Source organism: Syngnathus acus, chromosome 24 (genome assembly GCF_901709675.1).
Source record: "Syngnathus acus chromosome 24, fSynAcu1.2, whole genome shotgun sequence".
NCBI classification, from domain to species: Eukaryota; Metazoa; Chordata; class Actinopteri; order Syngnathiformes; family Syngnathidae; genus Syngnathus; species Syngnathus acus.
Window position 1 is genome coordinate 7,718,019 of NC_051108.1, and position 25,719 is coordinate 7,743,737.

The 25,719-nt window shown below is 46.7% G+C and overlaps 2 protein-coding genes across 9 annotated transcripts; both read left to right on the top strand.

Moving 5' to 3' along the window:
* Window positions 1-260: 260 nt before the first annotated feature.
* Window positions 261-9,242, top strand: LOC119117835 (E3 ubiquitin-protein ligase pellino homolog 2). The gene is made up of 7 exons (XM_037244399.1): window positions 261-340; window positions 4,705-4,834; window positions 4,990-5,091; window positions 5,362-5,559; window positions 5,634-5,819; window positions 5,902-6,107; window positions 6,292-9,242. The coding sequence occupies exons 1-7, from the start codon at window positions 261-263 to the stop codon at window positions 6,677-6,679; spliced, it is 1,290 nt and encodes a 429-aa protein (XP_037100294.1). The 3' UTR covers window positions 6,680-9,242.
* si:dkey-174m14.3 (uncharacterized protein LOC563117 homolog) lies at window positions 7,052-24,900 on the top strand. 8 transcript variants are annotated; one of them, XM_037244393.1, is made up of 10 exons: window positions 7,052-7,179; window positions 9,550-9,701; window positions 9,742-9,817; window positions 11,576-12,351; window positions 13,762-13,799; window positions 21,273-21,434; window positions 21,835-21,901; window positions 22,142-22,249; window positions 22,322-22,402; window positions 23,200-24,900. In XM_037244393.1, exons 4-10 carry the CDS (start codon window positions 11,611-11,613, stop codon window positions 24,604-24,606), a joined length of 2,604 nt encoding a protein of 867 aa, XP_037100288.1. In that variant the 5' UTR covers window positions 7,052-7,179; window positions 9,550-9,701; window positions 9,742-9,817; window positions 11,576-11,610; the 3' UTR covers window positions 24,607-24,900. The 8 variants fall into 8 exon arrangements, with proteins under 8 accessions (XP_037100288.1, XP_037100286.1, XP_037100287.1 ...); XM_037244394.1 differs by lacking the exons at window positions 7,052-7,179; window positions 9,550-9,701; window positions 9,742-9,817; window positions 11,576-12,351 and adding exons at window positions 13,379-13,464; window positions 13,886-14,125; window positions 19,408-19,598; XM_037244397.1 differs by lacking the exons at window positions 7,052-7,179; window positions 9,550-9,701; window positions 9,742-9,817 and adding an exon at window positions 13,307-13,464 and having other exon boundaries at window positions 12,235-12,351.
* The last annotated feature ends 819 nt before the right edge of the window (window positions 24,901-25,719 follow it).

Genomic DNA, 25,719 nt, shown 5'->3' on the forward strand with positions numbered 1-25,719 from the left:
TAAAGCCTCAAAAAGATGCTTCTCCGGTGGACCAAAACTGTCCAACACACGGCAACAAGTCCGAGGAAACTTTGTCCGACTGTGTTCCAACTTGACTAAAGAGGCAGCCCCCCGAACGGTTTTCAACGCGACACTTTCGAGGGGGGTGTTAGCATCGTTTAATCGCTTCGTAGTATTCCCGTAGAGGACGACTCATTTCTTCTTATTTTTTTTCCTGTTAAAAATTGTTCTATTCCATTCCCTGGAGCAAGTTCTCGCTGATGAATTCGCCGAAAAAGGACGGAGACGATGATGTGCCCGTTAAAGACTCGATTAAATACGGCGAACTGGTCATTTTGGGGTAAGTAGTAAAAAAAAAAAAAAGAATAACGAGCGGGATGGAGAACCGCTCCATCATCATGACGCCTCAATTACGCTATCACCATGTATAAATGTGTATTTACGCATGTACTGTGTGTTTATATATCATTTTTATTGGCCAGCTGACGCCGTTTCCGCTACCCAATCGTCTATGTGTTAAAAACTAACTTTAAAACCCATGGATTGTCTCGTATGTGCGTGATGCGTTTGGGTGTCGTCGTCAAAAAAGCCTCCATGGCTATTTGACATAGAACCGCAACGGGAGACACTTTTTCATCAATGGTTGTAGGTGTACAGTGGGGGACAGGGATGGAGGGGGCTGAATCCCGATGATGTCATCCTGTGCTGGATCTTTTATAGCTCCAAGTAGGGACCGTGTGAAAAATGCATGACCATGTCCATGCTTTTAGTAGTGTAGTCATCTTTTATGTTTTTTTGCTGCTGTGTGTAGTTTAATCTAGACCGGGCAACGGTAGAGTAGGAGGAGGAGAAAAGCCCCTTTTCGTAACTGGCGGGATACGCCGAGTTCCAGAGAATCTGCTGGGTGGTTGAATGTCACACATGCTTACATCCCTGGCCAGTTTTATGCAGACGTCCCTGTTGGTCCGCACAGTTTCCTGTCTGTGCCAAAGATAACTGACCTAACGGCCTATGGTTTCCCCCAAGCCCCCTTCCTGCCCACAGGCCAAACATCTGAATACAGATGAATCGTCTTCCTAGACGTCTCCTCCCTCACTTTACAAACAAGAGGTGGCACTCTGCTGTGGCATCAACTGCTCAAACAGATTTGTCATTGTTGTAACAATTTAGCACAAACTTGGAGGAATGACAAAAATGAACGCAAATGTGTTTATTTTCGGCACATAACATAATGCGATATGCTTTTGGCGGTGCGTCTAACTCGTTCACGTTTTTTATCTTTAAATGTTAAATCATGTGTTTTATTGCTTAGCCAGCCAACAAACCGTCCATCCATCCATCTTCTTCCGCTTATCCGGGGTCGGGTCGCGGGGGCAGCAGCTTCAGGAGGGACTCCCAGACTTCCCTCTCCCCAGCCACTTCATCTAGCTCATCCCGGGGGATCCCAAGGCGTTCCCAGGCCAGCCGAGAGACATAGTCTCTCCAGCGCGTCCTGGGTCGTCCCAGGGGTCTCCTACCGGTGGGACATGCCCGGAACACCTCCCCAGGGAGGCGTCCAGGAGGCATCCTGATGCGATGCCCGAGCCACCTCATCTGGCTCCTCTCAACGTGGAGGAGTAGCGACTCTACTCCGAGTCTCTCCCGGATGACCGAACTTCTCACCCTATCTCTAAGGGAGAGCCCGGACATCCTGCGGAGAAAACTCATTTCGGCCGCTTGTATCCGGGATCTCGTTCTTTCGGTCACGACCCATAGCTCGTGACCATAGGTGAGGGTAGGACCGTAAATCGACCGGTAAATTGAGAGCTTTGCCTTTTGGCTCAGCTCTCTCTTTACCACGACGGACCGGTACAGAGTCCGCATTACTGCCGACGCTGCACCGATCCGCCTGTCGATCTCGCGCTCCATCCTCCCCTCACTCGTGAACAAGACCCCAAGGTACTTAAACTCCTCCACTTGGGGCAGGATCTCATCCCCGATCCGGAGAGGGCATTCCACCCTTTTCCGATCGAGGACCATGGACTCGGATTTGGAGGTGCTGACCCTCATCCCGACCGCTTCACACTCGGCTGCGAACCGCTCCAGTGAGAGCTGGAGATCACGGCCTGAAGAAGCCAACAGCACAACGTCGTCTGTAAAAAGCAGAGACGCGATGCTGAGGTCCCCAAACCGGACACCCTCAACGCCTCGGCTGCACCTAGAAATTCTGTCCATAAAAATTATGAACAGAATCGGTGACAAAGGGCAGCCTTGGCGGATTCCAACCCTTACTGGGAACGAATCCGACTTACTGCCGGAAATGCGGACCAAACTCTGGCATCGGTGATACAGGGACCGAACCGCCCTTATCAGTTGGCTCGGTACCCCGTACTCCCGAAGCACCCCCCACAGAACCTCCCGAGGGACACGGTCAAACGCCTTCTCCAAGTCCACAAAACACATGTGGACTGGTTGGCCGAACTCCCATGCACCCTCGAGGATCCTGTTGAGGGTGAAGAGCTGGTCCACTGTTCCACGGCCAGGACGAAAGCCACACTGTTCCTCCTGAATCCGAGGTTCGACCTCCCGACGGACCCTCCTCTCCAGCACCCCTGAATAGACCTTACCAGGGAGGCTGAGGAGTGTAATTCCCCTGTAATTGGAACACACCCTCCGGTCCCCCTTCTTAAAGAGGGGAACCACCACCCCAGTCTGCCAATCCAGAGGCACTGTCCCCGATGTCCACGCGATGCTGTAGAGACGTGTCAGCCATGACAGCCCCACAACATCCAAAGCCCTTAAGAAATCCGGGCGGATCTCATCCACCCCCGGGGCCTTGCCACCGAGGAGTTTTTTAACTACCTCAGTGACTTCAACCCCAGAGATAGGAGAGTCCGCCTCAGAGTCCCCAGGCCCTGCTTCCACAATGGAAGGCGTGTCGGTGGAATTGAGGAGGTCTTCGAAGTATTCTCCCCACCGACACACGACGTCCCGAGTCAAGGTCAGCAGCACGCCATCTCCACTGTAAACAGTGTTGACGTTGCACTGCTTCCCCCTCCTGAGACGCCGGATGGTGGACCAGAATTTCCTCGAAGCCGTCCGGAAGTCATTCTCCATGGCCTCGCCAAACTCCTCCCACGCCTCCCTTTGCCAACAAACCGCTTACATTAAAATGAAATGGCACAATCATGGCTACAGATTGACCTGCGGGGATTGATGTGGGCTGCTGTTCAGTCCTACTTGCCCAAAGTCCATTCATTATTCAAAGGACAATTAAGAGACGCACAGCTTTGAAGAATTGCCTGTGAGGGAGAGTTAACAATATTTATTGCTAAGGTAATTCCAAAATTGTGCTTGGCACTACGCTATTACTGGGGAAAAAAATGTCCGACAAATATCTCCAAATCTCAGCTGCCTTTCTCTTCTATGGCATCTCTTGTGTTTGACCTTGCATCTGTCGGCCTCAATGATGTCACGCAAGCCGCCACGTGGTCGGTGCCAGTCCCCGCGCAGACCAGCGAGCCGCCTGCCGGCGCCTGTCGCCGTAGTTTGCCCGGCCACCATCTAGTCTGTCGTGGCTTTTACACGACACCTTCTTATCTCTTGGAGAGTGTCGGTGGTAAAAGCTGATGCGGGGTCCAGAGGGAGTGAATATTTCATGCGCCGCTTTATGATGTTTACGCATGCAGGATACAAACGACGTCACGCATGGCCCTGCTTCATCTCTGGACTCTGAATTTATCTCCCCCTTCCATCTTCTGCTTCCTGCTCTTTGCTAATTGCATTTATGTGCCAGCCAGTTCACTCCCTGTTTTTAGTTCTTTGTTTTTACGAACACGTTTCTGCCATTTAAAGCGGCAATATTAGATTTCCTTCATTTTCAAGGGTTAAATGTCAGGTTGAATGCAAGAGCTATTAAAAACAATTCCTGTGTGTTTTGGCCCGGCGCACATAAACTCCCCTTTTAGTCAGCAGATAAAGTCTGACCTTTTGGAAAGTTCCGTCCAGGGCCGAGGTGCTGAACTTTGTGGGAAGAATGACGCTGGTTTCCCGAGCCACTCTTATCAGTGACACGTCAAAGTCAAAGTCTGCTTTATTGTCAATTTCTTCACATGCCAAGACACACAAAGAAATCGAAATAACGTTACCACTATCCCACGGTGACAAGACATAGTACACAATATACATACAAGTAAACAACACAAAAAAATAAAAACAAGAAGGCACAAACAATGAATAAATAAGAGTGATGAATAAATAATAAATAAACAAATAACACAATAAATAAGAGGAGCAAAAATGGAGCAAGTGTGCATACAGCAGACAGTCAGAATATAGCGCAAAAGTACAGGACGCTACGCAGAAGGGGGGCGAGAGTTCAGGATCCTAACAGCCTGGAGAATGAAGCTGTTGGTGAGTCTGGTGGTGCGGGAGCGCAGGTGCTTCCTGCGGCGTTTGTGTGACCAGAACAACAACCAGCGGCGTCAGCTGTTCTATCAACACGGGTGCCGAACTTTGCTGACACATTTCCGACTGCTCTGAACGTCGCCTCGTGTTTGTCGTCTTTGTGCCGCTTTGACTGATGAATACTAATGTTTTGATTATGTTCAAAAGAACTGGCGGACGAGCTTTTTTTAGCCACTTTCATACTTTTATAAATAAACTGCACTACTGTGAGTTGGTTTTAACCATCCAAACATGATTTTCTTCCTGCGCTATTATCAGGTACAATGGCTCTCTTCCGAGCGGGGACCGTGGGCGCCGAAAGAGCCGCTTCGCGTTGTATCGACGCGCCAAGGCCAACGGCGTCAAGCCCAGCGCCGTACACATCCTCAACAACCCGCAGGACAGCAAGGTGTGTCTGAATGTGTGTGTGTGTGTGTGTGTTTGTGAGTGTATATAGACATCCTTCTGGTCACCACTGCAACAAAATGGACTAACCCCGTGTTGATACTAATTATCTCTTTGGTGGAGTTAATGAGCTAACGCCTGCCACTGGCTCCGTTGCAGGCTGTGCACAGCAGGGGGCAGCACAGCATCTCCTTCACGCTGTCCCGCAACCAGACAGTGGTAGTGGAGTATTGCCATGACAACAACACTGATATGTTCCAGGTAATGTGCCTGATAAGAATGCTGTTGTCATTTTTCCTGTAGGTAAATTATTGGTTAAGATTTTTTTTTTTCTAATTTCCCTTCCATCTCAAATTAATGCTGGGAAATAACATAAAAGTTTCACTGCATTTTGATATCAGAAGAAATAAAGCAAATCTCAGGAACACAGTTGTGAATAATGTCATGATTTGCATTTTCTGTAAGTGAAGTGGAGAAAAAAATATTGAGTCTCAAGATGCTCTTTTGTCTCTTGCCCGCTCACCTTCGCAGATTGGGCGATCCACAGAGAGTCCCATTGACTTTGTGGTGACGGACACCTCCGGGGGGGCAAAGGAGGGCGAGGACCCCTCCATTGCCCCCAGCACCATCTCACGTTTTGCCTGCCGCGTGGTGTGCGAGCGCCACCCACCCTACACGGCGCGCATCTACGCCGCTGGCTTTGACTCCTCCAAAAACATCTTCTTAGGGGTGCGTCAAGTGTTTTTTTTAATTCACATGCTCCATGAGAGGTCATGGAAATGATTGCGCATGTGCTTCTGCAGGAGAAGGCGACTAAGTGGAAGAACCCGGACGGCCACATGGACGGACTGACCACCAACGGCGTGCTGGTCATGCACCCCGAGGGATTTCCTGAGATGCCCAAGCAGGGTTTGTGGCGGGAGATCTCTGTGTGCGGCGACGTCTACGCCTTGCGGGAGACTCGTTCCGGGCCGAGCCGAGGCAAACTGGTATTTTAGAAACTCGAAACCCAACATCAGATGTCTGTGTCTTTGTTATTAACTGAAGTTCTACTGTGTGTTGCCTGTACAGGCAGAAGGCGAGAGTAGCGCGCTGCGCGACGGCTCATTGGTAGACCTGTGCGGCGCCACCTTGCTGTGGCGCACGGGCGAGGGTCTCATGCGTGCTCCCACCTTGCGCCACCTGGAAGCGCTTCGCCAGGAGCTGAATGCATCGCGGCCGCAGTGTCCCGTGGGCCTCAGCACACTTGCCTTCCCCAGCCTCCCGCGCAGTCACAGGTACGGTAGACAGACAATCACAATCTAATTACCTTTGCCATGGAGTTTATATGACGACTACATAGAGGTTAAAGTGTAGTCCATTAGGCTTCCATCTGTTGTTGTATATGTGGTACTAAAAATTGTAGTACCTAGTTTTCATCAATTAATTAAGCGAGTAATAGTCCTCATGATTTGACTTCAGCCTTGAAGAACGTCAGCCCTGGGTCTACCTCACGTGCGGCCATGTCCACGGACGCCACGACTGGGGCCAAAGGTCCGAGGTGGGCGAGGAGGAGCCCTTAGAGGGCGAGGGCTCTGCCACGCGGCGGGAATGCCCGCTGTGCCGCAGCGTAGGCCCCTACGTGCCACTGTGGCTGGGCTGCGAGCCGGCCGTGTACGTGGATGCCGGCGCCCCCACGTATGCCTTTGTGCCCTGCGGCCACGTGTGCTCAGAGAGGACAACCAGGTATTGGGCGGACACCCCGTTGCCGCACGGGACGCACGCCTTCAGACCCGTGTGCCCCTTCTGTTCCGCCGCCCTTAGCACCCCCGGGTGGACGCGGCTCATCTTCCAGGGTCCCATCGACTAGCCGCCACACAAAAGCGCCACCCCCCCTACCTTTTTTTTCCCCCTAACTGTATGATGGTCTTCCCCTTATTTCTCCTTTAGGGCTTGGTGATGGATTGAGGATCTGGACTTTAGGCAACTCAATGAAATGTGACAGAATGATCGATACACTCATTGATTACCTCGAATGTCTGCGCACTTAGGCTCTGCTGGTTTTCTTCCCGCGCAAGCCTGAGCTTCTCGCAAAGAAAAAGAAAAGCGATTAACACGTCAGATTTGATGTTTTATGTCGGACTGTAGCTCACATGGTGCTTTTTAGTGCGTCAGCTTTTGTGGAATGAAACCTAGCAGTTCACGATCATACTTACAATCAAATTGATCCTACAGCCGCCCTGCAAATTAATTACATCTCAAAACTTCTTATGTCAGGATCATCGTAAAACAATGATCCTGGACTAGATCTCAATCCCATCATCAGGGCAGAATGAGTATAAACAAGGGCATGGACTCCCAATAAATTAGGTAAGATCCACCTTACATACACACACACACACACACACACACACACACACACACACACACACACACACACACACACACGCACACACACACACACACTAAACCCCGTGAAGCAATAACACCACTCACTCTTGTATAAGCTAAGATCTCACGCTAGGTTTTAGCCAAGTGCTAGACTAGCGGTGGTCGCCTCAAACATGGTTGTAGCGTTTTTTTGCTTTTCCTCCCTGCCCTCTGTGTCATACCATAGTGAAAAAATCACAATACAATATATAATTACATCCCCAATGATCTGGTTTCACTGCTAATGCTAACAGGGTTTCCTTTTAAAGTAAGTGGGTGTGTCGGTGCAGCCAAAGTTTTGTCCTCGCTTAACCTAAAAAAAAAAAACTAAACCGAAATTGTGTGCTTGTGTATGTGTCAAAGAAAAGTTATTTTGTTAGGAAATGTGGTTCAGTGTTTGGGGTGGGGGGGAAGATATATCTATATGCATAAATATACATAGGCTATTTTTGTATCTGATATAGTTGTTAACCTTGGTGAAAGTTCAGCGTATGGTCTGGGATGTGTTAGACGTATAACAACCCATGAGTGTGAAAATGTTACCAACACTATCTCATGCACACACACACGCACACAGACAAACGATAAACACGATGACGCAGTGCTACCGTTTCCCGGACACTGAATGTTGCCGACCATACAGGCTATGTGTTTATTAGCCTCTCTGGTGCTCTTATTAAATGGTCTATATTGTGATACTATTTTTGTAAGTGAATATGACAGTGAAGCCCCCCCCCCCAGCCCTCCTCCCCACCCAAGCTTGAATATAATAACCTCATGTCTGGAAGATGAGATAAAAGTGTGCAAGTGCGTGTGTGTGTGTGTGTGTCACTCAATTGCATGTACACGCACACACGCACAGTATGTACACTGCACTCCAAATGCCCCCCCCCCCCCCTCCCATTTTGTATTCAGTTTGACGACTAACATGTCTTCCGAGTCTTCGGCTGTTAAATGTGTAAAAATACAAGAAGAAGAAAGAAATCCTCATACTTGACCAATGTTTGGAAGTGAAAGTCACACTTTGTACTGTAATGCTACTAATATTTGCCGCTAACTCTGCTGCAGCATTAAGAGAAACTCCGTCCACGTTCTTTTATTTTGATTGTGTCATTCTTCCGTTTCCAGCTCGTTGCTCCCTCACAAAGTTGACACAGCATTGTCGCCGACATATTAACCACGAAACAAAATCTTTAGTTACGATTCATTCCATTCAACATTTTTTAAATGCTTTGTGACCAACACAGTGGTACCTCGATTTGGTTGACAAAAATTGAAATCGATTATATTTTTTCCAGAAATTTGGATCGAGGAGTGTTTCGATCATCGAGGTACCATTGCGACATTTCACAATTTTAGCATGGTTGATAATGTATGTGTTTTTTTTAACGGTTATTGTCGCTCAGGATTTAGTGTGGCACGCAGTGATTTAACTACACAACACTTAAAACATGAGAGCATTTATTTATCTGCTACTAATGACAGTATACAAGGTCACACGTGATCAGTTATTTACGGGTTTAAAAAAAAAAAAAACAAGAGAATGGAGTTTTGCGCAAACCTGCCAAAAGAAAAAAAAAAAACATCGTACACACTGTTGGCATGTGAATGGAAGAACTGTTGCAGCACCTGTATTATTTTTAATTATTGGTTTTACATTACTTATCTAGTTATTCTTAGGTATTCATTAACAATTTCAGTCATTTAGTTTTAACACGTAGCCTCTACTAGATGCAAAAACAGTATTTACTTTTAATATTCCAATTGTTTAGCACTTTTCTAACAACTTAATGTATCATTTGACCTTCATTGCAATCCTCTCAATATGTATTATTATTAAACCATGAAACCACCTGACCTTCATATAATTATGTATTTTTAAAGAAATACAAACCATGTACAGCTCTTATTTTTTTGTTTTAATTTTACAATCGTATTCTTCTGTAACCGAATGGTGCACAGACAATCACTATACACATGTCAATAAACAAACCAGTTGAAAAGTGCCACTTGGCCTTTGTGTAGGAATTTTATGAGCCCAGTGCGTAGGGAGTAGATAGTGCTACTTCATCAATCTTAATCGTTGCCGCATACATACTTTACCAGCATAGTTGTACTAAGTTAATTTTGTTTTCACTTGTTAATCACTTCACTGGTTCTTTTATCTCAAACAATATATTTTAGGTTGCATTACCTGACATGTTTCGGCTTGTACTTCCGCCTTCATCATGTCAGGTAATGCAACCTAAAATATATTGTTTGAGATAAAAGAACCAGTGAAGTGACTTTACCAGCATGTTCATTTTACAGCTGCATGAAAGATGGAACCACAAGGGGGCGTCCCTGCTTCACTGTACTGCAGTAGCTTCAATCTTGACTGGACAGGCAGTGGTGTAACGAGAATGTAGCAAAGTGGAAAAAAAGAAAACATTACGCCATAAGTTTGCACTTTTATTAAAGAACTGCTTAGCATACAAAAAAAAATGATAACCTTGTATGCTTACACATTCTCTGTTTTTGCAGACTAAATTTACACCAAATGACAGTTGTTTACTTCAGTGTGAGATTTATTTCTCAGGTGAGTTTTCTTTTCCTCAAGCCACATTTGCATCACTGAGGTGAGACCAAACGGCTGTTGCCATGGATACGCTATGCTTACACTACAAAATCTGTGTAGGCTTCTTCAACATGTAATTAATAACAAAGGCTTCTCAGCCAAGATAGCATTTTGCTCAGGATGTGAGACCTCATCTTCCTGCTACTATAAATAGCACACACTCTGAGTGAGAGTAACAACAGAGCGCTAACCTCGACTACACACAACTGTTACATTTATCTCTGACAACTTATTTGCATTAAATATATTTTCCAGCTCCTGGAACAGCAAGTTAGTTTAAAAGCAGGCATTTTGTTTCTAGCAACATGCAGCAGCCAGAATGGCACTTTACTTCACAATTATACGAGCAAATATAAAATTTTATATACAGACAGAATGCTAACATTTTTTTGTTGAATGTTCTCAAAATGCTAACATGAATAGTATTTCAATTTTCATTTTCAGCTATGTTCATAAATCCACTTAATAATATATACAAGAATAATATAAAACTCTTTTGTTAGAATCCATTTCCGCATCTTTACCGTGGGGCAGTAATGGGCTTAGGTCCTCTGTTCTGGGCGACGGTCATAAATTGTCCGCCACCCCTCGACAGCTTCTGAAATCGAAAAGAGATTATTAAAGGCGTTTATCATAGAAGTGGCTTAAACCTGTCTGAATATGGTGGCGCAAAAAAAAGGGAGAGCCGCTAAAATAAAGAGGAACCTCAGGGAAATAACATGTCTGCATGCTCTTTGTTAGCAGACGGGGTGGTCCCGTGGGTCTCCGGCCCGCTGCAGTGCACCTGCAGGCAGTTGGCACAGCGGACCACCCAGTCATAGCCATTGGATGGGATGCACATTAATGACACCCCCGGGGACAGCACCGGTCCGGTTCGGCAGGCGTACTGCATAAAACCCATTGGGGTCAATTTTACTACAAAGGGCGTAATTAGTGGTTGAATGTTCCAGGTCTCTAATAGTCTCCAAAAGATATTCAATGTAACTTATCCAAAGTTTAATCAAACTCGCCAGCTCAGTGTACTTTGTAAACAACCATCAGTGGAATACGGACATTACGGAAAATAACTGATGTGCATACAACAGAGTTGAAAGTGGAGCTGGACAAGCCTGCTGGAATCAATGCTCTTCTGCAGTCACTGACCTGGAAAACTCTGAAAAGCTTTGCTCGCTCCGCTATCGATAGGCATTCTAATTAAGAACATCGCCCACAGTGCAAGTGGTATTTAACTAGCCAAGATAGTGTCAGGAATTGTGCAGAAAATATCATCCTCATTCATCTCAAATCAGCAAGGGAGTCCCAGACTGTCTGTGTGGATATGAAGATATGATTGTGTTTGTAGCCAAACATGAACATGGGGGGGGTGATGCTTTTGTTAGATTGGCATCACCAGATCATTTTTGTTTAACACATTAAATTTTAAATCACGGATGGCCTTGTCTGACGTGCCAGAGTGTTGTCCTGGCGGCGAAGGAGTCCATCTGTTCAGCCCCGAGTGAAAAGTATTGAATCTATTGTAGGTCAGACTCACACTCTAATGAGAATGAATTGGGGTAGAACTCTTTAAAATTCGTGTTGCTCACTGGACCATAGTCCATTTCCCAGTCGAAACAATCAGAGACATGCAGACAGAAAGCAAAGCGATGGACATGACTAGGAGCTCACCCTGTGTTCTCCCACAGAGAAGCAAATTTTCAAATTCTGCTGCCTTGTGCCCAGTTTCCAACAGTGATCAAGTCTGGCTCAAGGAGCTGATGGGCCTTTGGCCAAAGAAGTCCTCTTCCAGTTGTTTTGTGCCAAGTAGCAGCAGTGAGTGTAAGGGCAGTCTGGACAGCTGGAGCTCAAAAGTCACTTCCCGCCTTTACTGCTCAATCAAGAAGAAGAGCCAAGCGGCCTTTCAAAGCCGACTACGTTTCAGAGCGCATCTCCCGGAGCAGGGAGGAGGGGACAACTGCGTGGATTGCCCGGCATGGCACCATCAGGGGAGGGGCTGTGTTCAGACCCGAGTTCGCACCAAAAGAGATCAAGATTGTCCGCTGGAGGGAACGCTTGAGGACAAAGCCAAGTTTTCACACTTCCTGGATGAGGTGACATCCAATGTGCTTGATCCAAACAGCTTGCGGGCATTTGGGAAAGCAACTAGAGGTGCGCATCAGGACCAGGACCAAACGGTGACCCAAAGGATCCCCAGGCTTTCCTGTTCAATGGCCCAGCTGCAGGATTTCTTACTGGAGCTTGAGGACCAGTCTCCAATCGACCTGCCTCCAAAAACCTATCTGGAGACAGACATTGACATAGTGAGGAGAGATGACCAGCCAGAAGATCCGGAGATCAAACCTGACACTCCACCGCCATTACTGGTGGATGAACAAAATCTCATTCCACCCCCTCCAAATTTCTGCCAAGGATTTGAAATGAAACGTTTCCAGGAATCGAATCACAGCTCCCCCGGATACCCCTCTAGATCCATCTCTCTGCCCAGAGGCATCAACATGGTGAGTCCCAGAAGTTTTATTTTTGGAATCCACGACCTTGCATTCTGGGTAGCATACCACCCAACCACATATTTATTGTGAGAAAACCCCTCATTTGTTGAACTTGCATCCTAACCCCTCTCAAATGTCTGCAATAATTACAACCACTGGCTTTCCCTAGACACGTGTTTTGGGAGAATAGGATTAAAGGCTCAATTAAACATTACTGCTTCCCAAAGTGAGTGTATTTGATGTCCCAGCATGATGTTCACCTCGCAATTAGAGGCTAATCAAAGCACATATATTATTTTTCGGTAAATAATCCTCAACAGCACAGCAGTTTTCTTTTTTTTCTTTTTTTTTTTTCTCTGTTTGAAAATAGTTCATCATATCACCCACGGGCAACCAAGCAAGCATTTCCACAAGTCCTCACCCATCGAGGAACGTGCTTAGAAATGAGCAATGTGGCCATTTAATATTAAGAAAGAAGGCCACATTGCTTTAATTTATCGTCTGATTAAAATTCAGCCTTTGCTGTCACCTTAGCAACCGCTTAGGAAAAAAAAAAGGTGGGCGGTGTGGGGGCTGTGGAGCCAGCGTGTGAGCCTGTTGGCGTTCATCACAGTGTTGCTTGCTTGCAGCAAACTTTCATCTCCTCAGCCTTGTACTTGCCAGTGCACATGTACAAAACATGCCTCGCAGTCGAGCACGACCTCGCTGACACGTACTCTCGCTACACGTAGAAACTGATATTATCAATTCGACTGGATTTTAATAACGCAGTGTGTCTACAAAATGGCATTTTTACATTACAATTAAATTAGGGCCCATGTAACGCTTACCATTATTCTTCCAATAATTGAATCACACTATTTTTGCATTGAAGTGCATTTGCTATTACCTCACTTCAAGTTTTTTTTTTTGTTTAGCACATCATTTGATCCTCTGCATGACTGTCATCATCTTCTATCTTCAGATTATGAAACATGACATGCCTTGTATACGGACAGAAGGCTGGCATGTGTGTCGAAAAAAAGTAAAGATGCGTTGGGATTATACTGCCTCCAGATTCAACAGATGGAACCACCTGTACCCCTTGGTCTTTTCCCTTCTGCTTCCCTGCACGTCAATGAGGTTGCTGCCCGCTGCCTTTGCTTGCTTGCAATATATTGTATCTGCAGTCTGGCTGCAATGGAGGTTTCCACTCTCTCTTGCACCCCTTCCTCCCTCCCTCTCCCCCCTCTTGCTGCCTCTCACTCTCCAATCTTACGCCTTTGAGCTGATGAGATGATGGTTCTAACCTTGCATACATATGGCGACAAAGCCCTATTTTTTTGTAGAAGTAAAAACTGGGAAGGGGGGAAGATGAACATAAACATGCGTGTATGTTGCTCCCAGGGCACTCCACCAATGCTGTTATTTTTCTTTTAGGTGTGTGACGATGGCATGAAGCACGCAGACAACATCAGGTAGGCATCCTCTCTCTCCTCATCCTTCCTTCGTCCCACCCACGCCTTCTCCCTGTGCCCTCTTCTTTCCTCCCACTCTTGCACAGTCTTTTCCTCCCTCGCTGCTCTTCTTCCACCTCTTCCTCTGCTGCTGCTTCTGCTGCTGCTGTTGTTGGAGCGTCAGCAGAAGCGTCAGCAGCGTGTGGCGGCGGCGGGAAGTGGGGGTTTCTCGCAGCTTGAGGGAAGAGCCGATATACAGAAGGGAGTTTTCTCCAACAATCCCCGTGGGAAGGACTAAGTCGGTTTGATCCGTGCGCCTCCGGGATGAAGCTGTGCGTGAGCACCAGGTAGCGCTTCGCTCTTTTGCAGCTTCGATTTGGAGCGGTTGTGTGCGTGCGTGTGTGCGGCTGCATCAAAATTAAATGCAGAGCTCCTTGGTTGTTAGTTTGATGTTTGACTCGGTCCCCGAATGCGAGACTCGTTTCTAACCTGCATGATGTGTGCATTCACCTGTCGGAATGCTCCGTGCCTCAGTGATGGATCACTCTGCATGATCGCACCGCTCCCGCAACAAGCTTATCGGATACTCAGTAGAAAATGATCGCATTCACTTTCCTGATGGAGAAGGAAAGCCTCATTGTTGCTTTCATTCATTCTGTCAGGCCATAGTTCACATTTGTTTGTGATTACAGACACCGTTATGACTATTTCAGACGAGGGCTAATTAAGTTTCCTGTCGTCAATTGTCCTCACCGCTGTGTCTCAGTTTTAATTGGATTGTTGGAGCCCCGTTGAGATAGATGGGGGGAGTCCGATGCTTCTTGTCCTTGCTTTCAGCTCAGGTCTTAGCTGAACGCCAACGCTGACACCCCTTGTGCTTCCATCCACTCCAGCAACCGGCAAGTCTGTACATGATGAAATGCCCTGAAATTCTCTCTCCCTCACACTGTCTGTGCCTCACTTGGCCTTGGGGTTCCTGCCTCAAGGGGCCCTGTGATGGAGGGTGTCATGTCAATTTTGCATGGAGGAGATTTCACTTTGATTAGGGGGGAGCTTGTGTCAGTGCTGTTTTTTTCTCAGTCTGACTGATAACGCCAGATTGAACCAAATGTGATTCTGAAAGCAAGTTAGGAGGAATTGGGGGACCCGTCGCCGTGACAACCGAGCACTCCTGTAAAACTGTCAAATAGCGCTTGTGCATGTGGGGTGTTGCATTTTATGGACTCAATATCCTAATGTGCCCTTTTGGCCGTGGCGCTCTGACCAGGCAGCCTTGAATGAGTGTGCAAGGTCTTTGTGGAGTAGCGTTGACAGCTCCCCCAGGAGTCAATAAGCGGACCTCATCAGCTCGCATGTGTTGTGATCCTTCTCCTTTGCCCTCCTTCACATTCATCCCTCACGTTGAAGCAATAGGCCATCTTGGAAATGGATTGAACCACAGAGCTGTCCGAGTGGTTCTTAAAGTACCGTATTGGCCCGAATATAAGACAATGTCTTTTGCATTGAAATAAGACTGGAAAAAGTGGGGGTCGTCTTATATTCGGGGTCTAGACATTATACCCATTTTCACTTGTGCGCAGCGGTAAGTTAAAGGTTGCTGGTATCGACTGAGTATGTTGCTGTGATCGCGTGCGTTTTTGACACAAAGTGAGTATATACATTTCCAGAGACGTGACCAAGTCACACATGTGCAAGTCTCAAGTGAGTCTCAAGTCTTAACCTTCAAGTCTCAAGTAAGTCCCAAGTCATTTTTTTCTTGGGCAAGTCAAGTCCTTAAATAGGTCAAGTCCAAGTCAAGTCCTTAAATAGGTCAAGTCAGGTCCAAGTCAAGTCACCTTATTATTGCAATTTTACCCGCAGAATCTGATTTTAGTAACGTGAAAAGACAAGATATAAGTAACTTTAAGTAACCATCATTGTCCAATGTGTCTAACCTGTTTAAAGAATATGTCAATAATTTGGATTTGCACTGTAATTACTGATATTCAGTAAAATACACCATGGAATCAAACAAACAAGAAATTACCTCATACAATGATTGACAGCTCAATCTAAACAAATGAACGTCTGCCGACAGTGTCTGACGCATTTGAGTTGCAAATATGAAAAAATAATCTGAAAAAAATCTGAAAGAAGAAACACATTAAAGAGCATTAGAAACATTTTATGTTTCATCTGTAACATCTGGAGACACCAGAGCTCTATAAACTTCAAACGGACAAAGTTTGAAGTTGTCGTCTGGCTGTCTGAAATGTTTCTGTTGCATATCTTGCACTGTGCTGTCCGTCTTTTGCCTCGCGGTACCGCTCCCGCTGACATGTTTGTGCTGTCTGATACAAAGGGGCGTGATTCTCCAATAAACACGTTAGGTAGGTAGAGAGGGCACGACTGATTGATTGACAGGGTAGCGATCCAATCATGACAACGCCATTCTCAGCCTGCGCTCCTACCGTGGTATCGATATTACTTTTTTAAATGTATTATTAATTTTATATTCAAACTGAAAACAAAAACTAAATAACACTGAAGTCATTCAAGTCATCGTGTCTCAAGTCAAGTCCCGAGTCTTTAACTTCCAAGTCCAAGTCGAGTCTCAAGTTTTTTTATTTTCGTCAAGTCAAGTCACAAGTCATCAAAACAGCGACTCGAGTCCCCATCTCTGTACATTTCATTGTTACTACTGTCCACTGTTGTGCCGTTTGTCCGATCGCGGTTTGCTTCGTGTGCGCGCCGTTTGATTGACAGCTCTGGCGCGCTCCTTTAAGTTTGTCTCGCATCGTACGAGTAGCCGTTACGCAGCGGCACGGCGACTAACGGTCGCCAGCAAATGTATTTTGTTGTCTCGATCGATGACTTATGTTTGGTGTGTTGCCGAGAGTATTTCATTTATGGTTATTTATTATTATTATTTGCCAATAATTCAGTAAAGCAATCAAAACTGAACCACGTCTTCCTTCCTGTGTTCTGACCGACACCCGGGGGTGAAAAGAGCATAACCATCCGAGCCAACCCCCTATACAGTCCTCAGGCTCCCCAACAATAGCGGTAGCAGTTTGCATTATTTTATTGCAATGTTTTTCCTTATTCAGATTTGTTTCAAGACTAATTAGAGATGCCAAATGTATCGGTTCACCGTTCCTTTGGATGACAACAGGAAGGCCGAGAGGGAAGCCCTGATGCCTGGGAAACTCAAGGCTTCCATAAAACTTGCCCAGGCTTCTTGCGCACTGGAGAGGACTCACCAGCCACAGCAGACGCTGTGCAAAGAGCACCTAACCTCCAGACACAAGAAATCTATGGTCTTTCGAGACTGTAATGCCGATGATGATGAATTAGAGTTCACTTTGATGGTTAATGCAGTTATTGCAATTTTGTTGTTTTATCACAGTAGATTGGTTTATTTACATTTCAAAAACCAGAAGCCGTTCATTTACAAATGTGATTGCACTTTAGTTTACATATTTAAATGTTCAGATATTAAGATGTGATAGACAGTTTTTGCATGATTTGAATGAGGCAAAATAACATGCTTTTTCTCTCATATAGTATATTGTTATAATCATTTGTTTCAGATGTAATTATTTTCTGTATAAAAATTAAATTTGGTGTTCAAAAAGTCTTTTTTTCAAACTTGAGTCTTGAAAAAGAGGGGGTCGTCTTATAGTTGGGGTCGTCTTATATTCGGGCCCATACGGTATTTAATGGCAGCTGAAGTGGGTTACTTGATGTGTTGTTTGTTTCGAGTCCCCTTCCTTCCCATTTTACATGAATTCCAAATTGAACCACTTTGGCAGTTTCGCTGTGCTCTAACAGTAATAGCGCGTGTAATTTCCTGCCCTAAAAATAGAAACAAAATGACAAGACAGTCCAGGGTCACCGCCGCAATAGTAAATGAATGCATCTGCTCCTCATCTTTGCCCATGAATTGTGTATGAACTGATGCAAGACTGTCAGCCGCCGCCAGTTGCTTGAAGTGTTTTCGTAAGATTGTGGTCGGTGGATTAGCATTGCAAATGCGGTGTCAGATCTAGTAATAGTGTACAGTACATGTATAAAATATGCATTTGGGGAATGACTGGTCTGCTTAGATTTGGTGCCTCGATTTCACCTTTTGCTGGGCATTAAACATTAAAGCTGTTAGTTGGTGTGGAACTACTCTTCATTCTGTCAATAGCGGGCAGGGCAGTGCGGTCATTGAAGGAGTGAATCTTTTCAATGAGGCGGTTGAGTCATGCACATTATGCATTGGCGCAGGTCTGCTGCTTCACGGTGTGGAGGAAACAGGAAATGGTGCAAGGCAGAGTTGTCGTCGTGGCTGTCTCCGTGTGTCTTGCCTATGTCTCTCCGATGAGTCAGCCCCCCCCCTCAGGTCGTCCTCACTCCAATGCTGAGCTTTGTGCCATGGTGAGGGATTTTACCCGCGTAGACTCTTGTTTCCACAAACTATGGGAAACGTGGCGTTTTTTTTTTTTAAATTTAAAAGTCCATCGTACTTTGAGATTTGCGCTGTTGCAATATATTGTTTCTTCATGTATTCTCCAGTCACCCGAATGAATAACATTTTTGTCAGATAAGACTTCTTAACTGCCACCCTACCACCATAGCCCACATATAAAAAACAAAGGGGAGCTCCTACAACCACTTCCCGCTTTTCTTTCTATCCCCAACTTTCATGTCATCATCGTCCTCCTCCTCCGCTCCCGCCTCCCTTCCCAGCTTTGCTTTTCAACGCTCAGAAAATCCTCTCAAAAGCGAGTGAAGCGTGAGTGGGCGGCTTGGCAGCCTCGTATGAGCGTGCTACCGTCCGCAGAAGTGAGGAGGCTCAATTAAAGTCGACCGAGCGAGAACGAGGAAGAGAGCGGGAGGGCGAGCGCTAGGGAGCGACCGATGTGGCCTGAGATGTCCCCCCCCCAGACTCCCCCGCTTATGGCGCTGCGTTATTCCTTTTCCCGGGAGAGGGTGTGTGTGTTTAGATGCCGCAGTGTACAAACAAGGCATGCAGGTATCCGCTTTGAATCAAATATGGTAACATGCATACCAACGGATCAGCCTCCAAATAGCTCCAAACCGGCAGGGCCATCTCACCTCACCGTAGGCACGTATCCTGTGCTGGTGTGTGATGACTCAGAGGGGAGCAGCTCGAGAGAAGCCGCCGGTGTTTGTGTGAGACGGGGGGGAGGCCTGTCACCAGCTGTCGCCATGCCGACTCAGCCTGATGCGGAAATCACCCACAGGCAATCAGGTGATGAGCACATTTGCTTTTGGCATCTTGTTTTGTGTTGTTATCGAAGGTCTCGCTAAGGAGACCTGGAGGCACTTTTACCCCTTCTGAGTCACGTTGTCGGGGCTCAAACTGAGACTGACGGGCTTGTCTAACGACCTGCACCGGTCGTCTGTGGGCTGACGTTGGCGTCTCTCCTACGCGCGTCATCCAGACGTGGTTGCAGGGTGGGGCTCTCCTGAATAGAAGGCCGTGTCAAAGGCATTTTGTTTCATCATGTGGAGGAAACGGTGCTACGTATGACTTTAACCCAAACTACTGTTCATTCAAAATGATGATTGATTTTGGCCATTAATCCGGATTATGGATTGATTGATTGATTGATTGTGTGTTTGTTTTGTTTGGCAGGTAGAATAATCAGTAACTCTTCAGGCCAGACTTAGGCGGTCTCCTTTGGGACACTAACACGTCAACTCCTTGTGGGTCCCACCCTATGAACACATGACAGGCAAGGAACACAGGCAAACCATGAAAAAGATATACATTGGCAAAACCGCCTTAAAAGTCCCCCGAAATGGCGGCAAACATCTGAAAAAGAGGTAAGAGCAAACGCAATGGAGTCCGTCTTTGCCACCTGTCCTCATTTTCATTTGTTTGTCCACTCATCCACCCACAAGGTGTCTCCTCTCACCATTCAAGCATCCTCTGCCAAAGCGGGAGTCACGTTGCCTCGTCATCTTCACGCTAGAGTGAGAGCAATCGTTAGATCTGACTCAGCTCCCGCTCGCGGCCTCGGTCACTAATGGGATATTCGACGTCCCTCGAGCAACTCTATGCAAATTCACGAAAACAACAAACACCAAACAGTAACCCCCTACTATTTAAATCTCCAAAAAGCAATAATATTAATGAGGGCTTTTTTTTTTAAGGAGTATAAACATTTGGTGCAAAGCTGCGCTGGAAGCAAGATATTTAATTGTGTCAGAGTAAATACAACAGAGCCATCTAAACTAGGCTTCTCAGCTACTGGCTTGGATTCCGTTTGAATTAAAGCACCTTATATAACAGCGGCGAGCTCTCTTGAGGCACTTTTTCATTCAGGACAGCCAAAGTCTACAGTCCTATTTATGCATAAATGCAGATAAATCCCCCGCAGGCGAGGCAGCTAACGACACCCCTCTGACTGGAGTCTACCTCGACTCATTGTGCTCTCCAGAGAAATAAACAAGAGATGTCGGGGAGGGCTTGGAAATTGAGAGACCGTGTAGCGTTGCGGGGACACACATCAATGGACGGACGCAGATGGGGAGGAGGAGCTTAGCCCGGCATTGTTTCTATCCTGTGCGAGTGTTCATACTATCGACCAAGTGGTTTTGAGTGAGTATTATTGACAAGTCGGGGCAAGATAGGTGTGACTTTTAGCAGGATGTGTTATCGCTGGAAAATGAAGCTAGTAGGAAGGAGTCTTACCTCGGGAACACCATGCGCACTGATATAGCGCCGGTCGATAGGGAAGGGGACGTCTCGGCGAAATTTAGTGAGTCAACGCGCTGCGGTTTAAATGCACCAGTAGGATTTGTGGCTGGGGAGCCACGCTTGTCTTCTGCAAATCGTTGCAGCCATAGCATCCAGCAATACATTCCAATCCGAACACGAAAGACATTCTGCAATCTGGCCAACATGAATATTAATGAGATGACGCTTCCAGTCGGTGACCCGCCGGCACTGAAAAGAAGCCTCTCCATTTCGAGCCTTTGTTACCTGATATGGTTATTAGGGAGAAAAAGAGGGAGGAGAGTGAAAAGAGCACACCAGCGCATCTCTATTCTTTTGGTTATCTGGACTGCAGATAGCGTCATTAGCTTTCTTCCTCCATCTGTCCGTCTATACTGGCTCCATTAAGCCTGGCCGCCTGCGCTCGGATCCACGGCGGCGGCCCACATTTCCTCCTTTGCCACTTTCACTTGGCTTTTCATTAGAGGGAGGCGGCGCCGACTGTAAAAAAAATCTTCACTGTGCGCGGGGAAATACATTCTGTTCCCAACATCCCCGGCTTTCACATTCCATTCATGTGATGTATTAAAGAGTTTACAACTCATATCTTGACACGCTCCGATATTGATGATTGGGTTCCTCTCGGTCCAGATTTGAATTCCAAGAATGGGAAACGCTTCTCATTATGTGTCTGCTTGTACCACTACCTCGCTCATCACAACCGCATGGCTGTCAATCACGTTAGTCAAAATCGAATAACTTCATCTCTGTGTGTGCAGCTCATTGCTGGAGCAGAAGGAAGACCTGCGGAAGCGACTCTCCTACACCACGCACAAGCTGGAGCTGCTGCAGAATGAGTTTGACGCCACGCGTCAGTACCTGGAGACTGAGCTGCGGCGAGCTCAGGAAGAGCTGGACAAGTTCACCGATAAACTGCGTCGGTGAGAACATACTGACTGGAAGACATTAATGTATATATGTCGTATGTATCTAATAATATAAGAGCGTATGGATGCTACAGCGGTTCAAAAAAGATGAAAGAGGATAAAAATAGCTCAAACGCGGGGTTCGGCTTTCCTCCAGTTTATTTCTGTCTCCACTTTTGCTACAGTAGGCAGCTCATGCCCGAGTGTATAGATAAAAATTGTTTTCCAAACCAGTCACGTGTCTTGCTCTTGTCTGTAATCTCAAACTCTACCGGGTGAAGCAAATATAGATTCTAACTTAATATGCACATTTATTCTCAAGATATCAAATAAAAATTTGCTCTGCACGTTTCAAGCCAGTTTATGTTTACCATGTATAAACAATGTTCTGTACTTTATTGCCTGTGTGCTTTAGGATCCAAAGCAGCTATTCTGCCCTGCAGAGGATCAACCAAGATCTGGAAGAGAAGATTCACAGAGATGTAAGTGCCCGCTGTTGCCATAAAGAAAAAAAGCCCTTGGTGGGTTTGAGATTCAAATGCCCTGTCGTTGGTAGCAGTGACATTAATTATGGCTAATTAAAATTGGCTGTCCTCCTCCAAACTGTAGCATGAGAAAGCGGCTCCATTGTTCCTCCGTACAACACACCTGGTCTCATTGGCCAGACTAGAAAAGATGTAATTATACTTCATCCTCCCTCGTATGACTTTTTGCTTTCTCAGTCTCAGCATCACGACGACGAGAAGCGAGCGCTGAGCCGAGAGATCATCGTGCTCAACAACCACCTGATGGAGGCCAAGCTCACCATCGACAAGCTTCAGGGGGACAATGTGAGGAGACGCCTTTTGGATTTTGCCGTGGCGTGAAGGTTTAATCATGTCCTCTTGATTTGTGCTTCGCAGGATGTCTACAGGAAGGATTGTAACTTGGCTGCTCAGCTTCTGCAATGCAACAAGTCCCTTTACAGGGCCCAGCTCTCCGAGGTGAGCAAAAAAAAATAGAAGACCATCACAGCCTGAATTTTGCTCTTTTTTTAATAGTCTTTGACTTTTGTTTGATCCCAGGAAATTTTTATTAATATAAAATAAACATCAGAACACTTTTAGGCTGTCAAACAGCACATTGCAGCCCGATAGTTCAATTTGTACTCGCCAACGTGGTTATTGATGTGGTCTGGTCGGACGCCATTTTGTGACAAGCAGACGGGACATTATAGAATGTCCCTGACTGGAAATGGATTGCGCAGGACCGATATGCACTCAAATATGTATAGAGAAAAAGTTGCTTATTACATAAGTGCGGGTCAGAGGCTGTCCGTGCACACGTGGACTGCTGGGAGCGGGCAGACTGAGAAATGATGCGGTGTTGTGAATAAGATTGGGCCCATGGTTGCCTTTAGCAACACTTCCTGCAAAAACAAGAACGGAAAGGCCACCTGGTGATTGCATTCTGCTTCAAAAATACACCAAACTGAATAGAATGTCCAACAGTGCTGTTTAGTTGGAGTAATAATTGCACGCATTTTACGTTATAATCAGCCTTTCATTGCCAATTACAACTAACTGGCTTACTGTTGATGTGCTGCATTAGCTTTTTGCCATGGAGAGAAGCAGATAGCAAGTTTGTGTGTTTTGAACACTTGCTAAATAGAGCAGCAATTTTTTTTTTTTTAATGGCCAAGAAGCGTTAACATGGATTCACGGACCCAATCCAGCCGATCAAATCTGTGTAAAGTTTGCTTGTAATCTTTTGATGACCCGGGCGTGTGTTTTCGCTCCAGCTCCCGACTGACTTTCAGGAGCGACTGACTATGCACATGGAAGAGACTCCGCTCTGCCGCACGTACTCGGATTCCATGTCGGCCTCGCTCATCGGGCAGGTGCTGGAGAAGCCCGACGAGTTGTGCAGCAGCAGCCAAGCCTCGCGCTCGGCTAGCCCTCGCACGCCGGACCACGCTTTCGTCCTGGAGCCGTTGGGCCAAAGGGAGCAGCTCGGTTTGCGTGCGGCCTACAAGTCCGACCTGTACAGCAGCGACACCGCCCTTTACTGCCCCGACGACCGGCACCGGGAGCGCAGGCCCAGCATGGACCTTCACGGTCAGAGAAAGCTCCTCTTTGAACCGCAGAATTCCACTGACAGCAACCCAGAGGAGTGCTCAGTGGGCTTGAGAGCTGCTTTCACCCAGGACCTCTTTGCTGAGTTCCCCCCCTTGGGGGCAGGCTCTAGTTCCTACTCCAGCTTCAGCGGAGGGGGCTCGGAAGACAAAGCCAACGGCCCGCTGAGCAGTGCCGCTTCCTCGCCGCGCCATCGCACCCTCTACATGGACTGGAGGGATGCCGGGGACTACGAGAGGAAGAGTGACTCGTCCTGGGAGAGGGATAGTCCCGGAGGGTTCGGTAACAATCATCCCTTCCAGCAGACGGAGATGATCCACCAGCAGAACAGCAGCTCGCCCGTGTACAGCCGCACCATGTCCTCCTGTTTCAGCGAGCCCTACGAGCCCCTTCCTCCATCGTCCTCCCCGAGCGTCGCCTACGGAGACAGCCGCCGAGGAAGCACCCTGGCCCCCGAGGAGGAGGAGCTGATCGGAAGATGGCGGCAGCTCAGCGCCGAAGACTTGAGCTCGCACTCCTACCGCAGTCCCGGTCGGGCTTCCCCGTACAGCTTCTCCGAGCAGCACTTCTCCGTGAGGCCGGCCAAGATCCGCCTGGGCCCGCTCTACAGCAGCTTCCAGGAAGGCGCCGACTACTACCACCAGCAGGGAGCAGGCAGCGTGCAGGATCCAATGTGGGTTGCCGCCAGTCCCGAGTGCAGCCCGGTGCTCCGCCAGGCTCACAGCCAAGCCCACGTGTATGAGGACAGCAAAGGCTCCGAGCACAGCCTCTACCACTCGGGCGACTCCAAAGACCTGGAGGGCAACGAGGCATCCGGAGGTCAAAGTGTGGATTACGGGGACCAAAGCCCCAACAGCTCCACCGAATCCCTCCACCGCCGTTCCTTGGAGATGACAGCGGACCTTCAGCACTACCAAGTGGAGATGCACAACCTGTCTGCCCAGGTGAGCCCGTCGTCGCCACCACCGGCCCCACCACCTCCGCCGCTGTACCACCAAAAAGTCGGCTCTCTGGGACTTTCCCGGAAAGACAGCCTGACCAAGGCGCAGTTGTACGGAACGCTCCTCAACTGAAGAACCTTGCACAAACGGGAATAGAAGCCACAGAAGTGTATGTGTTGACCGGTGAGGACAGGAAAGTGATACATTTGTAAGAACGTGTGCAGCGGTACCTTGACTTACAAGAGTTTATGGAGCTTAGTCAATTTTCACAAATTTCAATTGTAGCACGTGAAGCGCGATAGAAAGGAGAGAGAGAGGCACCAATGCACTTTTAGTCGTTTATTATTGAACAGGACAAATAGTCCAAGTTAAAAATCTCACAAGGAGCATGGAGGAGACTTGACTAACTGCTTCGTACTTAGCCACCCCAAAAAAAAAAAACCTCTTGAAAAAACTCTTGAATCTTGAACTTAAGTCAAAGCTCTTGACGTCACTGACTAGGCCACACTTCATAAAATCAACTTACTTTACATTCGTTTATGTTTTTTTTTTTATATTTTACACTACAGTAGTATTTTTCGTCATTAAAAACACACAAAAATTTAGTTTTGCCGGATGGTGACAGAATTGTTCAAACACTTGTAAATCAAGGTATCACGTATGTATTTATTCTATATTTCTAAGTGGGAAATAGATATTTTTTGTATGTAGCTAATCAAATGACAAATTTTACTAACCTGGAACTTGTACATTTAAAAACGGCAAATAATATATTGGGAAAAAAGCACACACCCTTAACTTGATGACTGTATAAACAACGCTGGTCTTATGCGGCTAATTAAAAGCAAATTGGGTTTGTTCTTTTGATTGAATTTGACAGTATTGATTGTTGTTTTATATTGTTCTCGCTGTAATGTTTTGACACGTGAACATCTGTTGGCAGTTTGTATTAATTCTTCTCTTCGTATCCTGAAAAAATTCCTGCAATGCCCCCCCCCCTTCCCCTTTCTACCTCAGATTCGGACGGCCACACTTTCATCAAAACAATAGAACCATCTACTTTGTCCTTTTATTAATCATGCATGATTATATCTTTTTGGGTTGTTTTGTTGACTCAATAAAAGCACAAAGTATGCAGACGATTCTCGATTGTTTAGACTTTGGCGATAGGTTGTATGTCTATGAGCTACAATATGGCAGTGGCACACTATAATGTCCTGGTGTCCCAATACTTTTGTCTACATG

Bases quoted from the DNA above. Each gene is read 5' to 3' on its own strand.
- si:dkey-174m14.3 (XM_037244391.1), top strand. From the start codon at position 11,479: ATGCAGACAGAAAGCAAAGCGATGGACATGACTAGGAGCTCACCCTGT. The intron at 12,352-13,761 runs GTGAGTCCCAGA...TTTTTCTTTTAG, and splicing joins TGCCCAGAGGCATCAACATG to GTGTGTGACGATGGCATGAA. The intron at 22,403-23,199 runs GTGAGCAAAAAA...TTTTCGCTCCAG, and splicing joins ACAGGGCCCAGCTCTCCGAG to CTCCCGACTGACTTTCAGGA.
- LOC119117835 (XM_037244399.1), top strand. From the start codon at position 261: ATGAATTCGCCGAAAAAGGACGGAGACGATGATGTGCCCGTTAAAGAC. The intron at 4,835-4,989 runs GTGTGTCTGAAT...GCTCCGTTGCAG, and splicing joins ACAACCCGCAGGACAGCAAG to GCTGTGCACAGCAGGGGGCA. The intron at 5,560-5,633 runs GTGCGTCAAGTG...GTGCTTCTGCAG, and splicing joins CCAAAAACATCTTCTTAGGG to GAGAAGGCGACTAAGTGGAA.